At 35.3% G+C, this 18,521-nt stretch overlaps 1 protein-coding gene across 9 annotated transcripts in view; it reads right to left on the bottom strand.

Annotated features, from left to right (window-relative positions):
* Positions 1-18,521, bottom strand: part of SYCP2 (synaptonemal complex protein 2) — a 68,884-nt gene that overhangs the window by 28,642 nt on the left and 21,721 nt on the right. For all 9 annotated transcript variants that reach the window (XM_070472449.1, XM_070472451.1, XM_020905145.2 and 6 more), the window contains 10 exons: positions 15,243-15,303; positions 9,644-9,792; positions 8,451-8,525; positions 7,846-7,992; positions 5,280-5,379; positions 4,464-4,621; positions 2,673-2,742; positions 2,263-2,320; positions 981-1,114; positions 417-850 (listed from right to left, as the gene is read on the bottom strand). In XM_070472449.1, coding sequence (XP_070328550.1) covers positions 417-850; positions 981-1,114; positions 2,263-2,320; positions 2,673-2,742; positions 4,464-4,621; positions 5,280-5,379; positions 7,846-7,992; positions 8,451-8,525; positions 9,644-9,792; positions 15,243-15,303 — 1,386 coding nt within the window. The remainder of the gene's footprint in view (positions 1-416; positions 851-980; positions 1,115-2,262; positions 2,321-2,672; positions 2,743-4,463; positions 4,622-5,279; positions 5,380-7,845; positions 7,993-8,450; positions 8,526-9,643; positions 9,793-15,242; positions 15,304-18,521) is intronic.

Here is an 18,521-nt window from a genome sequence, read left to right as displayed (position 1 = left end):
AGGAGTTCAGGAGTACTCATTCTCAGAGTCTAAGCTTGAATTAAGGAACAGGGTATTACTTTCTTGGCTACCAGCGGGGAGAAGGAAGAGGAGAGGAGTAAGATAGGGGTATGGGATTAAGAGATGCAAACTACTAAGCATAAAATACATGTGCAACAAGGGTAAATCACACAGCATAGAGAAACACAGCTGTTGTTTTGTAATAATTTTAGAAGGAATATAAGCTATAAAAATACTGATTATATTACACACCTGAAGCTAATGTAATACTATATAAATCAACTATAGTTCAATTAAGAAAAGCACAGGGGAATTACAAACATTAAATTTGTAGCTATTAATTAAGCTACTTTCACTTTATGTTATTAAGGAGGCATATTATGGATATGCAGAAATAAAACGCACTGAAAACTCACCGTGTTTTTTTGTTTCAAAGCCCAGGAATTAAACTCAGATGTCAATCTTCTCCCTGATTTTCTAAGACTCTTTGCATTTTTTCGAGAAGGGCTTTGATCACAAGTATCAGTATTCACATCTTTTGACAACACATATTTCTTCTTATAGATCACAGATTCTTCAACTGTCTTATTTAGGAGGACGGATTTAAAAGTAGTTTCAGATTCAATACACCAATCACTCTGCTTGGTATCTTCAATACTTTTATCCTCCAAATGTGTAGTGTGACCTGGTTGTTGTCTGCTTGGTGTGCAGTCATCTGCTTCTGCTTTATCTGTTCTGTTATGTTGCATTATCTCCTTCCTACACTGTACCTTTCCTGTTTCCTCAGAATTATCATCAGATATTGAAGAGGATGACTTTTGTTTAGTAAGTTTTTGGTTGATAACAATATCTAGTGGGAAAATGAGAAATTAATCCTTAATAAATTTTTAAATTGATCATATATAAAATTAAAACCAAAATATTTGTTAAGACATCTCAAGAAATGAGTATTTCCTTGAATAATATACAGCAGGTTTCACCTTGATTAAATGTGTCTTTTGATGAAGTACTTGCTCTTTGGTTATTACACAGATTAATATTTGTTACAGGTGTCCAACATGCCCATTTGGAGTGCATTTTATCTCCACAGGTATTGTCTAAAATACCAGGTAACCTGAAAAATAATTAATTTGCTCATTATAAAACATTAGCCTATGACTCTGGTACAAGATCTTGACTTTTTCTTAGTCAATGTTTATTGACAGAAATTTGTTCAAGTATGAAAAAAATTTTCATTAAGTCATAATGAAAATGAAAACTTACTATATAATTTATTAAAGAATATTATTCTAAAAATTCCATTATTGCTACTATTTTGAGATCTACCTAAATACATCTCAGGTATCTGACATATATCTTCATGGGTATTTAAACTTGGTTAAATTTCTTCTTATTCATGCTTTATTATCTTAAAGCTTTCATTCATTTTAAGTTTCTCAATTTGAAGAGTTTTATCAGTTGATACAGAAAAAACATACAAGATATTCACCACTGTACTATCATAATACTTGAAAGATGATTAATTCTATAACCAATTCTACATTCTAAGAACATAAAGGCCTCTTCCTTTAAATTTGTTTATCAGTTTCTAAGTCATGTCTGACTCTTTGCAACCCCATGGACTGCAGCATGCCAGGTTTCTCTGTCCCTCATCATCTCCCTGAGCTTGTTTAAACTCAGGTCCATTGAGTTAGTGATGCCATTCAACCATCTCATCCTCTGTTGCCCTATTCTCCTCTTCCCCTCAATCTTTCCTAGCATCAGTCCTTCCAAAGAATACTCAGGGTTGATTTTCTTTAGGATTGACTCATTCAATCTCCTAGGTGTCCAAGGGACTCCCTAGAGTCTTCTCCAGCACCAGTTTGAAAACATCAACTCTTCGGGGCACAGCCTTCCTTATGGTGCAACTCTCACATCCACATGTGACTACTGGAAAAACCACAGCTTTGACTATATGGACCTTTGTGGGCAAAGTGATGTCTCTGCTTTTTAATATGCTGTCTAGGTATGTCATAGCTATTCTTTCAAGGAGCAAGCGTCTTTTAATTTCATAGCTGTAGTCACCATCTGCATTGATTTTGGAGCCCAAGAAAACAAAATCTGACAGTTTCCACATTTTACCCATCTATTTCCCATGAAGTGATAGGACCAGATGCCATGGTCTTTTAAATTTGTTACATGATCTTTTAAATTTGTTACATTCATCTAGATAGAGTAACATTATTATAGGCTAAATGACTAGATGGATATTCTCATACTTACCCAGGTTTATCTATTCTTCCTGCTGCCTGTGAATCAAGAACAATTTCCTGGAGTTCACCTAAATAAAACAAAAATTATGGTATCCTCATTTATTCATACAGTTGGTAGGGTTAAATGAAAGCTAGTGTAGAATTTGATCAAAGTTCATATATTGGGATGGAGAGATTGATTGATCTCATCTTCCTACTCCCAGACACAAACTTCTTGGAAACAAAGGCTGTATTATACTTACTCATAATTTCCAAGTTCTCTGCATAGAGCTGAATGTATTCATTATAAATCTTTTTCAAATAAATGAAACTCAGTGAAGTTAATGTATAGAAATATGTATGTGTCTGTATGTATATGTGTGTGTATATGTGTGTATATTATAAGAAAGAATGGCGAAAATTGAACCAAAAAGTACTTACTAAAATTTTGGTTTGGGAATTCAGTGTCCTTATTTTCTGTCTTTTCTATAACTTTAGCAGTTTTGATAGGCTATAAACAGGAGAAATTTTAATATAAATTTGAATTAAGGCATTACATGAAAATGACTTTTAAAAGAGTATTGTTTAAAACTTTCAAATTTTGCCTTATGATTAAAAGCTGGATAGTAGTTCTATTTTTCATAAAATTATGCCCATTCTAGAATACTCCCTTATCCTAAAACACAAGAAAGTAACTTTTATTACAGATAAGGAGGCATTACAGCCTACAAATTTTCTGATCTCAGCCATAGCTAGAAAAATAATGTAATTTTTCTCTCTGAGAATTTCTGGAACCTCCATGCCGTGTCATCTATTGCTCTTGATCTCATAGCCTGCATCTATTCTGTCTTTTCTCAATATACATATGAACTGAAGTGTCAAATGATCTTGTAAAGCTTTGGCCACTGCACAGGTAACTTCTTGATGACAGCAAGCTTCTTTCTTTCCACAGCCACATATACACATTTGTTCAGACAAAATAAAAATATGCCATCACTATCAGAAAAATATACCCTCTAGCTAAGATACTCTGCCTCATCCTGGCTATCTTCTCTAATCTAGCCAGTGGTTCTCCACACTGGGAGAGCAGTATGAAAGTGTACAAGTGTACAGGTGTGTTCCACCCTTATCTTTTCGCCACATAACCATTTTTTTTATATCCACCATCTTTTTTTAAAATTTCGACTGTAACACCAAGACTGCTAAGCTTTACTTGAGGAAATTATACTTATTACTGAACTAATGCCATGGTAAGATTTATAGTCTTTAATCTGAACTGGGCCCTCAACACCACCTAACACTTGTACTTGTTCTTAGCCCTCTCCACTATCCCTCAGTGCTTATTCCAAATCTTCATGTGTCCCTGAGTCCTCTGCCTCAAGAGAAGCTCAACATCCTCACACTTTAAAGAAAACAAAAACTTTGAGGTGTTCATCTATAAACTTATCTGTATCTCTTGATTACCTATTTCTCCAAGATACAACTTTCTCTTATCCATTCCCTGTTATGTCCCACTTCTTCAACTACCTGGAAAGAATGTGTTCCTCGATATCCATCTGACTAATAACCTTTACTGACTCCAAAAATCAACTCACTCTCCATCTCCTAGAAGAGAATCTCCTGATCTTTATCCTCCTCTCTAGCTCTGGGATTAGAGAGAGTTGTCTGCCCTCTGTGCTGTGCTAAGTCACTTTAGTCATGTCCAACTGTTTGTGACCCCATGGACTGTAGCCCACTAGGCTTCTCTGTCCTTGAGATTCTCCAGGCAGGGATACTAGAGTGGGTTACCATGCCCTCCTCCAGGGGATCTTCCCAACCCAGGGATTGAACCCAGTCTCCTGCACTGCAGGCGGATTCTTTACCACTAATGTCACCTGGGAAGCCCATCTGCCTCTCTATTAGGCTTTTACTGCAGCCTGTCTGTATATCCAAGAACACATATAACAGAATACAAGAACGATGGCAAATTCATTTCTCTTACTGAACATATAAATCAAGAGTTGAATGAGTATTTCTAAATTTTATTGTTAGCACAGTGAGTTATAAGACCTTACCTTTAAGGACAAAAAATGATATGTAAAATAATTTTTAAAGCAATACTTTAAAAAAAAGTAAGACACTCACTGCTTAAGAAAAATAAGACCCTGCTTGCAAAAGAAGTTAGTTCAATAGTATGTCTACAATAATGTGATAAAAACTTAATATTTAAAAACACTTTCAAAGTAAAGTTACTTTGTCTGTATTATCTCCTTTCTTTATTTCTTCAGATGGTCTAGATTTAAGTGATACAGCATAATCCACTCCTTGTTCCAATGTTTTAGAAACACCAGGTTTTTCTGTAGACCTTGTCATTTGCAGTGGTGGTTTAATTCTTCTTTTTCGTGGTGTTGCTAAAATGGAGGATAAAGGAATTATATTTGTTGGATTTTAAAACTGTATGTTGCTATCACTGAGATACTTTTTGCTGAAGAAAGTTAAAAAGGGGGATCTTCTAGGATGGGTCCCAGGTTTCTGATTTAGATGATTAACTCAATATGGATTCCATTTACCAAGGTAAGAAATGGAGAGAAACTGGCAGGGAGGGTGGAAAGATGAATTTACTTTGTACTTGTTAAGTCTGAGAAGTATGTGAAACATTAATTTCCCAGTAGGCAAGCAGATTTTGGGAACAGAAGGTCACTATTAAATTGTCATAAAGATTAAATAATGCTGTGTTTACAGCAACTAGTATATAGCATTATTTTTGAACTTTTATTTAGCTCTTGGTATGTACTAGGCACTGTCTAAATGTTGCACAATACTTCTTGTTTAACAAATAATTATTTAATCCTTTAAACAATTTGATGAGGTTAGACACTTTAGTCCCATTTCATAGAATGGAAACTGGTTCGAAACTTTTTCACAGAAGACATCTGTGGTTCATATTCTATCAATTTTTCTATCTCAAAATTATCCTGTAGGTAAATTAGGTCCAGAATATTCCTAAATTTTAAAAATGCCTACTTTAAATAATACTTGTTAGAAATCTTTTAAGATTATAAAACTTACATGTATTGACTAAAAGTATTGGACTTCTCACAGTGTATCTATCTGCACCAGGAACAATCATTGATGCTTCTGACATTTTTCTTTTGCTAGGAGTAATTATCTTAAACCATGAGGAAAAAAACACAGTAAATACACATTCTCTCTTGAAATTAAATACCCTACAATTTTATTCATAACATTTTACCTTGACTACACACAAAAGATATATTTTATAAATAATATGATATTCAAGTATTTCTGTATTTTAGCCTGATTTGAAGGATTTTATCCTAATAGTCAAAATGAGAATATTGTTTTAAAGAATATCCAGACTTAGAAATACAGTAACTTTTTATTTTTGCTAAAAATATTTTATTGATACTCAGTTTATCTAGTTAACCACTGGCTCACAGTTTCCTATTCTATTTTATAAGGACAATGTTTGGAACACATACTTATGTAAACTTGTTTGTGAAAGCCTTCATAATGTTAAACATTCTTCAAAATTCTGTGAAGACTAAACTGCCTTTAGAGTAAAAAGCAGCTAAAAAATACATGAGTTAAAAAAAAAAAAATAACAACAGGAATTCAGAGATTCAGTGGCACACAAGCTAGCGTTCCAAAAAGGTTTGTATTTTCTAACTTTAGACTAGAATGACTGATAAGAACAACAGAAGTAGATAAGCAGAGGTGGGACTACAAGGGATTGGCATTCCAGAAGATGTCATACAAAGGAGTACTGATGACAAACTGTAGAGAGGCAGAAGACAGTTATTTTTAAAAAGGCACACGAAAAATTACTGGTGGAATTTTGAGTAGGTATGTATATGGGACATGGAGGAAAGGTGAGGAAGGATAGGAGAAAAGTGAATTTTAAGATTAACCAGAAAATAAGCTACTGAACCAGCAGATTTGTCTTAATATACAGTTCCTACTGTTATATATAATGAATGGGATCCCAAAAGTTACTTATTTATATAAATAAGTATAAGTATATTTATATATAAAATTTTATATATTTATATATTTCAATAAGGCTAATCCTTATTGAAAACATAGTAGGTATTTAACAACAGTGCAATGTTTTTCAAACTTTAGTGTGCTTAAGAACTTTTACAGACTTTGTGTAATGATTCAACGGTTTTAAGGTGGAGAGTCTAAGAATCTGCATTTTAAATAAGTACTCAAGTTATGGTTCAGATAAAAGGCCCCCAAAAAAGGCTTTATAGTCTAATCATCTGATGGAACTATAGTTGACAAAATGATATTTTTAATTTAATGAAGGACACAGATAAAAGGGATAAATAGTAACATAATGTATGGAGGAGCCTATTAGAGTTATAGGCAAGATGAGGGATTAGTAAAAACAATTAATCAGTAAAAGCTCCATCAAGAAAGTAAAAATGATCAAAGATTTACAAATTTAAGTACACTTTAGACAAGAAGAGGTAAAAACAGCATGAATGAAGGTACAGAGGCAAGAATGAGTGTGACAAAAAAGACAGAGTAAAGCAACTGACCATATTAAAGTGGAGGGTATTTTGAAAGAGTAAAATTAAATTACAGAAGGTCTTCAAACTAAGTCAAAATTTAGATATAATGGGATAAACACAGAGATCACAAGGCTTTCTGAGCAGAAGAATGCTACAAGGATATTGGTATGAGAAAAATCAGTTGTATACTTCACAGGGAAGCTCACAGGATGGACCAATAATGTCAAAGACACTACTAGGTATGCTAAAATGAGTAACAGTGAAGAGAATGAGGAGGAAACCATGTGAGAAATATTATAAAAGAATAATCACTGGCACCTTGGTTCTAGGTATAGGGTGAGAGGAAGCTGGAATCAAGGACATCATCAGAAAAATTAGTAGCAATCTTACTGAAGCCTGGAGGCAGATGCAAATTTGAGGCAAAAGATGAGAGTCTGAGGTTAGACTTTAGGGAAGGGCTGAGAAATGGTTCTATCAAATGTGGCCTAGAGGAGATCCTTTATGGAGCAGGAAAAAGAACCTAATATTTTGCTGTTTTCCTCATGCAAATAAACTGAACATTACATTATAAATTTGTATTCTACATTAAAGCCAAGTGCAAAGATAGGACAGAAAGGATAAATGCCAAAAGTAGTTACTTTCCTCATCTCTAATTTGAAACTTACATGGATATAATATAGTGAAGTGAAGTGAAGTCACTCAGTTGTGTCCGACTCTTTGTGACCCCATGGATTGTAGCTTACCAGGCTCCTCCGTCCATGGGATTTCCCAGGCAAGAATACTGGAGTGGGTTGCCATTTCCTTCTCCAGAGGATCTTCCCCACCCAGGGATCGAACCCAGATCCGCATTGTAGGCAGACGCTTTACCGGTAATCTGAGCCACCAGGGAACTCACCTGGATATAGTATACTCTGTCCTAAACCCCTAACCCTTGCATATAAACAGTGTGCTGAAACACTATCTTTTGTTTGTATTTGTAAAAGGCAGGGGAAATACTCTAAAATGTTACTGACATTTGAATTCTAGATACATTTTTCTATAACAATGATTTGCCTATGCTGCTTTATAAATGATGGTTTTGACACCATATATACCTCAGGCTGGCTATTTTTTCTATCCCTTTGATTACTGTTTTTGATATATTTTGAAGGTTTAGTAAATTCCTCTTGGAGGTTAGCTTTTTCTTTCAAACTATTATGTTCTTCTTCAACTGGTGAGATTTGACTTTCTGGGACTAGAATCTGTTGGAGAATAAGGAAAAAGTGTTTAAAAGTGCAAATCATAGGAAGTCCTCAAAAATGACTGGATGTCTTCATAAAGCACTCATTCATCTCACACTCATAAAGGTTAGTTCTTTCTGTCTTATATCTATGTACTATTACAATTTTCAATCCTACAAAGTGACCCAACAAAAAGCATCCACTTTTTCAAATGTTAACAGACATAAAAGAGGCTCTGGCATTAGTGGCAGAACATATATTTCTGATTTTTAAAGTTACCAAGACTGGTATTAATGAATAACCATCTACCTTCTGTACTGAAATAAATTATTATTAATAACATGTTTACAAAGTCACATATACCTTGTTGGGGCACTGAGAGAATTTATTCATTCTCCAAGACAAACTTATAACTGTGCTATTATTCTTTAGGGTTAAACTTAGCCCAGTGATAGAAATCAAGTAAGTGAGACACATACCTGTGATCCACTTGCATCAAAAAGGATATGCACAGATGTTTTGGCAACGGATATACCTTGTTTTCTGGTAAATTCCTAAAATTAAATTGATTCAACGGGGTGTCATTTTCTCCCAGTTCTTTCCATTTTTAATGCAAATATTTCCTATACCTGCTTCTTTCCAAATCACCAAATTATCAAATCAATTTTAAATACATATAAATACTCTTCTCAGGACACTTCAGTGACTCTCTAACTACAGTCTTAGCCTACAATTTTGGTAAAGGTTCCTCACAAGCATATTATCTGCTATTTTTCACCATAAATCTTTTCCATGTTAGACTTAATGTGTTTCCTCACAATTCCCATGTTGAAACCTAGTCCCCAAGAACGGTATTAGGAGGGCAGGCTTTTGGATCATTCTTAGGTCATAAGGCAGAACCTTTATGAATAGGATTACTGCCCTTATAAAAGAGACCTCAGAGAACTCCCTCACCATGTAAGGACACATTGAAAAGACTGCTATTGATAAACCAGAAAATGGGCACTCCCCATACACTGAATCTGCTTGCTAGCACCCTGATCTGACTTCTGGCCTCCAGAACTATGAGAAATAAATGTTTCTTATTTAAGACACCAAACCATGGTATTTTTGTTACAGTAGCCTGAACAAACTAAGACAGGCATCACCTAAACTTGTCAACTGAACGTCTCCCTAAATAAATCTGATTCATTATGTCTTCCACAATCCTGGAAAACATCTAAATTTCATTCATTTCAAAGGCCATTTCAAGGTCCAACTCCATAGCCTTTCCTTCAGATCTGACTCTTAATGAGCATTCTCTTTCTTCAACTTCTATGCATCATTTTCTATATGCCACTTACTTCTTCTGAGACATATTCTGTAATTCTTACAATGTTTAGTACTTTAATAACAAGACTTTGTCTCATTTCATTTTTTAAACACCTGGAAGGAATTCATCATTAAATATTTTGAGTAGCTGCTGCTAATTTTGTTATCTGAGATTCATTCTAATAGATATCTGAAAGGGTACGGCTGATAATATGATGGTCATTCCACAACACAAATTTAAAGAACTAAAAATCTATATGTTATTTAAGAATTATAGAGGAAAAAAAAAATCACTGAAACTTACAGTCCCAAGTAACTGAAAGTTTCCAGAATTATGAAAATATTTAAAAGTTTAACTTACCCTATATTTATTTCCACCAAAAATTTTTTGTGCCACATTAGTGATTTCTAATGATGCATCAAAATACAAAAACAATTCTTTCCCTTCTCTTTTACTAATTTTTACTATATTTTTCAGAATTATAGTCAGTAGCTTCTTCGATTCTCTCACTGTACACAAATAAATCACACTGATTAGTTTATATTCATTTCTATGATACCACTCTATAGGTATATTATAAATAAGAAAAGCATGCAGCATACCAATTAAAATGAACTGAAACAAAATTAACCTTTAGGATTTAACAGTATTGAGTCAATTCTGGTACTAACTACTTATGGAAACAAAAATTATCCATGGAGTCTTTTATATATTCCTGTAAATTGAACAAAGGGTCTAACAACACGCTGTGAAGCTGCTACTTCACCATTCCCCTAGTCTGCAACTGTAGAGATCAAATTGCCAACATCCTCTGGATCATAGGAAAAGCAAGAGAATTCCAGAAAACATTTACTTCTGCTTCACTGACTATGCTATAACCTTTGACTGTATGGATCACAACAAACTGTCGGAAATTCTTAAAGAGATGGGAATACCAGACCACCTTTACCTGCTTCCTGAGAAATCTGTATGCAGGTCAAGAAGCAACAGTTAGAACCAGACATGGAACAACTGACTGGTTCCAAATAGGAAAAGGAGTATGTCAAGGCTGTATATTGTCACTCTGCTTATTTAACTTACATGCAGAGTACATTATACGAAATGCTGGGATGGATGAAGCATAAGCTGGAATCAAGATTGTTGGGAGAAATACCAATAACCTCAGATACGCAGATGATACCACCCTTCTGGCAGAAAGTGAAAAGAAACTAAACAGCCTCTTGATGAAGGTGAAAGCAGAGTGAAAAAGCTGGCTTAAAACTCATTCAAAAAACTAAGATCATGGCATCCAATCCCATCACTTCATGATAAACAGATGGGGAAACAATGGAAATAGTGACAGACTTTATTTTCTTGGGCTCCAAAATCACTGCTGACAGTGACTGCAGCCATGAAACTAAAAGATGCTTGCTCCTTAGAAAAGAAAAACTATGACCAACCTAGACAGCATATTAAAAAGCAGATACATCAGTTTGCCAACCAAGGTTTGTATAGTCAAAGCTATGGTTTTTCTAGTAGTCATGTAAGATGTAAGAGTTGGACCATAAAGAAGGCTGAGTACCTGAGAATTGATAATTTAGAACTGTGATGCTGTAGAAGACTCTTGAGAGTCCCTTGGACTGCAAGGAGATCCAACCAGTCAATCCTAAAGGAAATCAACCCTGAATATTCTTTGGAAGGACCGATGCTGAAGCTCCAATAGCTTGGCCACCTGATGTGAAGAGCTAACTCATTGGCAAAGACTCTGATGCTGGGAAATATTCAAGGGAGGAGAAGAGGGTGTCAGAAGATTAGATGGGTGGATAGCATCACTGACTCAGTGGACATGAGTTTGAGCAAGCTGTGAGAGATGATGAAGTACAGGAAAGCCTGGTGTGCTGCAGTCCATGGAGTCGCAAAGAGTCAGATGTGACTGAGAAACTGAAGTTAATTGAACTGACTGCTTGATATCCAGAATCCATCTGTGCCAGTTATGTAGAAACTCAGATCATGCTTATTCCACACAGGTAGACAACATCACCACTTTATTACAAATGATAGTAAAGATACAAATGAACAGTCAGATGAACAGAGAGAGTGCAAGGTCTGGAAGAGTCCTGAGCACAAGCCATACTTCCCTTGTGTGTGTGCCACAAAGGGTTAGTTTAAGGACTAAAGCATGTATATTGGTGTTTTGTTGCAAAAGAGTCATGTCCGACTCTCTTGCAACCCTATGGAGAGTAGCCTGCAAGGTTCCTCTGTCCATGGGATTTCTTAGACAAGAAGACTAGCATGAGTTGCCATTTCCTTCTCCAGGGGATCTTCCTGACACAGGGATTGAACCCGTGTCTCCAGCATTGGCAGGTGGATTCTTCACTGAGCCACCAGGGAAGCAGGAAGCATGGACAAAAGCAAACGTGTTAAGTCACTGAGTTGTGTCCCACTCTTTGCGACCCCATGGACTATAGTTTACCAGTCTCCTCTGTCCATGGAACTCTCTAGGCCAGAATATTGGAGTGGGTAGCCATTCCTTTCTCCAGGGGACCTTGCTGACCCAGGGATTGAACCCATGTCTCCTGGGTTACAGGTAGATTCTTTACTGTCTGAGCTACCAGGGAAGCCCGTGGAAGTATATATAATGATATTAATAATAAGAGTTAATTGTCATCTTGACATCTGAAATTTCAGTGGAAATTTTGGTGGAATGGGATGTAAAACAGGATGTAGAAAAAAATAGAAATGAAAAGCAAGAGAAGGAAAGATTTAGTAAAAACTCTTTTCTCAAAATTGGCTATGAATGGAAAAGTAATGAGACGGAAGACGACACAGGATTCAAGTAGACTTTTTAAGATACAGTGACAAACGTACCCTAAAAAAGTATGATGTTAAAACTACAGAAGAAGACCTTATGTTAAGTGAAATAAGCCAGTCACAAAAAGACATACTGTATGATTCCACTTAAAATAGTCAATTTCATAGAAACAAAAAGTAGAATGGTGGTTACAGGGACTGGGTGGAAATGGGAAAGGAGAACTGTTTAATGACTATAGAGTTTCAACTGCTCAAGATAAGAAGAGTTCTGAAGATTTGTTTCACAATAATGTGAATGTACTTAACACTACTGAACCATACATTTAAAAATGCTTAAGATGGTAAATTTTATGTTGTGTAATTTTTACCACAATAAAAAAATAAGAGAAATTGGCTGAGGATGTATATGGAAACTTTCTAAACTAGTTTGGAAAGTTTTTTGTAATCTAAAACTATTCTAAAACTAAGAATTTATCTTTAAAAAAGACCTAAATCAAACTTTCAGAGATGAAAACTATAATGCCTGATATAAACATTATACAGAGTAATATTAGATGGTTAGACACTGCAGAAAAATATTAATTAGCACAATAAAACACAGCAATATAAAACTACCTAAATGGAAAAAAGAGTGGAAATAAAAGCCTGGGGTTTGGAGGGAGAACCCAAAGAATCAGTGAGCTGTGGGAGAACTTCATGTAGTTTAGTCTGTGTGTAGTCAGAACCTTCAAAGGAGAGGAGAAAAAGGAGGAGAAAAAAATAATGTGAAGAGCAATGGATAAAAACTTCAGAAGCAAGGAAGCTCAATGAACTCTAATAATGAACAATGTGAAGAAAATTACACTAAAGCACTATAATCAGATGTTTATAACTACTAATAAAGAGAAGATCTTAAAAGCAGCCAGGGGAAAAAAAAGACTTTTAACAAAAAAGAACAAACATGAGAATGACAGACTTCTCATCAGAAACAATGCAAGCCAAGAGACAGGAGAACAACATCTTTAAAGTAAACTGAAACAAAAACAATAGGCAATCTAGAATTCTGTATAAGTATCAAAAATACTGCTCAGGACTTTCCTGGTGGCCCAATGGTTAAGAATCCACCGCTTTAAAAAAAAAAAGAATCCATCTGCAACTTCACAGGTGAACTCTATCAAACATTTAGAGAAGGCTAGTTATTTGACAACATCAAAAAAATTGATATACCTCTCATAAGACTGATTAGGAGAAAAGATAAGCGACAACTTATCAGTATAAGCAGTGATGGGGGACCATCACACAGAAACTGTAGACAGTAAATGATAAAAAGGGACCATTATAAACCACTTTATGCCAAAAAATTTGACAACATGGATGAAAACGATTTGAAAGACAGAAATACCAAAGTTTACTCAAGGAAAAAAAAAATAGATAACCTGAAAAACCCTTTATGTATTAAATGATTTGTAGTTAAGAGCCTTCACCAAAGAAAAGCACAAGGACAAGTCCAGATTGCTTCATTGGTAAATACTACCAAGTACTTAAGAAACAATACCAATTCTTCACATACTTTTAGAGGAAACTGAAGATTACACTTGCAAATTCATCCTATGAAGTTCAACAACGCCCTGGTTTTAAAACTTAAAACTACAGATCTTTTAGGACATGAAATACCAAATTTCTAACTAAATTTGACAAATCAGTTACAACGTATCTAAAAGAATAACTATATCACAAAAGTGTAACTACTGTTACAATGTTATTTCTCCTGGTATCAAACTACACACACAGTCAAAATTCTAGCAAGTTTTCTGTAGCAATTGATAGGCCAATTTTAGAATTTACATGGAAATTCAAAGGTCTAGAATTACCAAAACTATCCTCAAAAAACCCCACAATATTAGAAGACTTACACACTATTGACTTTTAAGACTCACTATAGATCTACAGTAACTAAAACAATGTGGTACTGGCATAGGGAACAGATCAATGGAATGAACTACATAGCAAGACCTACACTCAAATCAGTCATTTGATGTTCAACAAGGGAACCAATGAAATCCAGTAAGGAAAGAAAAATCTTTTCATCCATTAGTCCTGGAATAACTGTATACCCATATGGACCTAAATCCCTATATTGAACCATCACCAAATATTAATGAGATGGATCAGAAATCTAAACACAAAAGTTAAAATCATTAAGTTCTTATGGAAAAACAGAAGGATATCTATGCCACTTGGTAGTAGGCAAAAACTTCTTAGGTTACACAAAGCAATAACTATGTAACAAAAAATACTGATCACGTGGACTTCAAATTTAACAACTTCTGCTCATTAAAAGAGACCACTGAGAAAATGAATAAGCAAGATACAGACAGGGAGAAAATACTCATACAACATATATTTGTCAAAGGATTCTTATCCAAGATACATAAGAACTCAAAACCTTAATAATAAAAAGATAGTCCAGTAAAGCAATGCAGTCCAGTAAAGAAATGCACAAAATATTTAAACAGATACTTCACAAAAAAAATATGTGAATGGCCACTAAGCACATGAAAAAGTGCTCAACTTTCCTAAAAGTGGTTTTAGGAAAATACAAATAAAAACTATCATGAGACAGCACTGCTGCTATTGCTAAGTCACTTCATTCGTGTCCGACTCTGTGCGACCCTGTCCCTGGGATTCTCCAGGCAAGAGCACTGGAGTGGGTTGCCATTTCCTTCTCCAATGCATAAAAGTGAAAGTGAAGTCGCTCAGCCATATCCGACTCTTCGCAACCCCATGGACTGCAGCCTACCAGGCTCCTCCGTCCATGGGATTTTCCAGGCAAGAGTACTGAAGTGGGGTGCCATTGCCTTCTCCGTGAGATAGCACTACATTCCTACTGAAATAAATAATGTCTTGATATCTGAATTTGCAGTGGTGCCAGTCTGCCAAGGTAAATGATTTCTGTCCAGTACATATTGAGAAGAAAGTAACTGATCATAGGTTTTAGATTAGATAAGAAAGGAAATAAATACAAGATGTTGGGGGTAACACAGGGTCAGGGAATTTGATGATAGTGAACCATCACATTTATGAATGTGAACATATGAAAATGTTGATCTGCTTTTATCAGTCTACTGAGTTTTTCCATACAGTATGCAACGTCTACTCCAACAGAAATGATAGAAAACAAGTCTAATACCTTCAATGCTGTATATCTGCACTTTTTCTTCAGGCACAGTGACTGCTTCCCACTGATGATCCTTAAATTTAAAAACACGTTTAGATCATAAATAATTTAATCTTGCTTTAAAGCTCCTTTAAACACTATCTTCAAGTTATACAAACAATAAAGGTTATTTTTTTTAAACAAACTATCACTAAGTAACTGGTTGATATATCACATTTCTTGTTCCATCAATTGACTACATAATATATTATACTTGTCACATTTAATCTATTTATTCATTCTTAAAAGTGACAGTATTGATTACTTTAATGGTTTTCTATTCTTAATCAAAAAAAGAATGACTATCCATTCATATGAGGCTATAACCTTTTTAAAAAAATATTACCAAATCCTGTCATCTCTTCCTCTGAAACATTTTGTGAAATCATATTCATCCCCCAACCCCCACTCATTAATTGATTATCCTTAGATTCAAACACTGAATGCATGTGAATAATAACCTAAAATGTTTTCCAAGTATTTTCACGGAAAATTTGTATAAATGAATAAATAATGTGAATTCACACAAAAAAGTTATAGTAAAAATTAAAACCTTTCCAAAAATATGATATCCTAAAACCTTCCAGTAATCTTATGATGAAAATAGATCCAATTCATTTGCTATTTAAAGACTATTAAAATTCCGCTAAATCCTCAGTCTCTTCACTAACTCCCTCCACTTAGTTGCCTTAATTGAAACCAGTGTATATCCTGAGAGAACCAGTACCATTTAACTACAGCCTTCTCCAGTCAAGGTGCTAATTCTCCCAGACCTCAAAACCTCAGGGTCAGGAGGAAAAGGTTGGTATCCTCCTTTCTCCTTTAAGCATCTTCCTATTTCTCTGTGTATAACACCTACTCATCATCATCTGCTAACTTTAAAGAGACTCTTCCTCATATAGATAGGTACTTGGTTCAAAGCTTTCCTTTTGGGAAAAAAAAAAGTCTACATTATATAAATTTTCAAAAAGATTTTAAAAAATAGAAATCATTATAATGAGTCCAAAATATGCCCTTGCCCAGGTTCAACAGTTTACCAGTATATTGCGCCCACCAATTTCATCTTCACCCCCTACTTTCCCTTCATTATGCTCTCTTCTTCTTGATCTCAACTTTTTTATTCATTGTTACTCTAGCCATCAGTTTTGAGAGGGTGTGGAGAAAAGGGAACCCTCTTACACTGTTGGTGGGAATGCAAATTAGTACAGCTACTATGGAAAACAGTGTGGAGATTTCTTAAAAAGCTGGAAATAGAACTGCCATATGACCCAGCAATCCCACTTCTGGGCATACACACCAAGGAAACCAGATCTGAAAGAGACACGTGCACCCCAATGTTCATCGCAGCACTGTTTATAATAGCCAGGACATGGAAGCAACCCAGATGCCCATCAGCAGATGAATGGATGAGGAAGCTGTGGTACATATACACCATGGAATATTACTCAGCTATTAAAAAGAATTCATTTGAATCAGTTCTAATGAGATGGATGAAACTGGAGCCCATTATACAGAGCGAAGTAAGCCAGAAAGATAAAGACCATTACAGTATACTAACACATATATATGGACTTTAGAAAGATGGTAACGATAACCCTATATGCAAAACAGAAAAAGAGACTCAGATGTATAGATCAGACTTGTGGACTCTGGGAGAAGGCGAGGGTGGGATGTTTCAAGAGAACAGTATTGAAACATGTATATTATCTAGGGTGAAACAGATCACCAGCCCAGGTTGGGTGCATGAGACAAGTGCTCGGGCCTGGTGCACTGGGAAGACCCAGAGGGATCGGGTGGAAAGGGAGGTGGGAGGGGGGACTGGGATGGGGAATACATGTAAATCCATGGCTAATTCATTTCAATGTATGACAAAAACTACTGTAATGATGTAAAGTAATTAGCCTAAAAATATATATATAAATAAATAAATAAATAAAACACTCATCCTTAAAATAAAGTACCTAACAAAAACCTCTCCCTTGAATCTACATCTCACTTTAGCTTCTACTGTGTTCTCTTCTCCTTGTCTTTACTTCCTCCACAAATATTTCAACTTTCCAGGAATGCTGAAATCCTATGGCTTAAACAAAATTGCTCTTTCTTAGATGACCGGTTTTTATTTAACTGTGTTTTGACCGAGTTGATCATTTCCTCACAAAACACCCTTCCTTTGCCTTCTGTAACATGATACCCTTTTAATTTGATCATTTTTGGCAGATTTGTCAAGCATCCTTCAGGCTAGTCTCTTCTGCCTATTCTGTATACATTTGTATATTCATGTATACATCTGCCTATCCATGTATACATTTCTTATGATTTTGTCATCTAGACACTCACAGAATCCCATGGTTTTATTTATCTTCTGTATACAGAGAGCTTCTGAATTTCCACATATAGCTCAGTTCTCCCATCTGAACTTCAGACCAATATATTCAACTGCCTACAAGTCGTCTTCAGCTGAATGCCCCACAAGCACCTCCAATCAAAACATTCAAAGCTGAATCATCATCTTTCCCCTACAAAATTGATCCTCTTAAAACAGCATCCCCATCCATTCAGTTACCAAAGTTTTATTAATCCTTCCTCTTTTTACTACAAATTACCAAATCTGCTCAATTCTACCTCAAGTTTTTCTGAAACCCATCCATTTCCATCCATCCCCACCACCACTTTCCAAAACTGTGCCACCATAATTCCTCTCACCTGGATTACTGCTTAAGTCTAACTGCTTCTGGTCTTGTCCCTTTTTACTCTCTTCCCCCCAACCAGGAGAATCTTTTACATGAATGAGATGCTCAACACCTAGTATATATCTGGCACACAGTAAGTTCTTATTAAATGTTTATTGAACTGATGTTGTCTCCTACTTATAATCTTTCTTTAGCTCTACACTGCCTGCCTTCTTTCCAATCTCCTTTGAATTCTATCACTAACACAGCATTTTTCAGTTGAGTGTTGTATTTATTCATTCTTAAATATGAGCCCTTGAACAGCTATAAATGAGAGAAGATGGGTCCCTGATTTAATAAAGCTTACATTCTATGGCGGGGGTGGGGGATAGACCAAAAAAAAACAACAGATAAAAGGATTTTAAGTAGCAATAACTACTACAAAAGAAAAAAGAGGACAATGTGATATAATATGGCTGGATAGCTACTTCAGACTATCTAAATGGGATGCAAAGATCCTGAGGTTCCTAGGCAGCAAGGATAAAGACCTGAAGAGGTATTTAGAGGAAAAGAAAAAAATGAA

This window comes from Odocoileus virginianus, chromosome 9 (assembly GCF_023699985.2).
Source record: "Odocoileus virginianus isolate 20LAN1187 ecotype Illinois chromosome 9, Ovbor_1.2, whole genome shotgun sequence".
NCBI classification, from domain to species: domain Eukaryota; kingdom Metazoa; phylum Chordata; class Mammalia; order Artiodactyla; family Cervidae; genus Odocoileus; species Odocoileus virginianus.
This window is presented reverse-complemented; position numbering and strand designations above follow the sequence as displayed.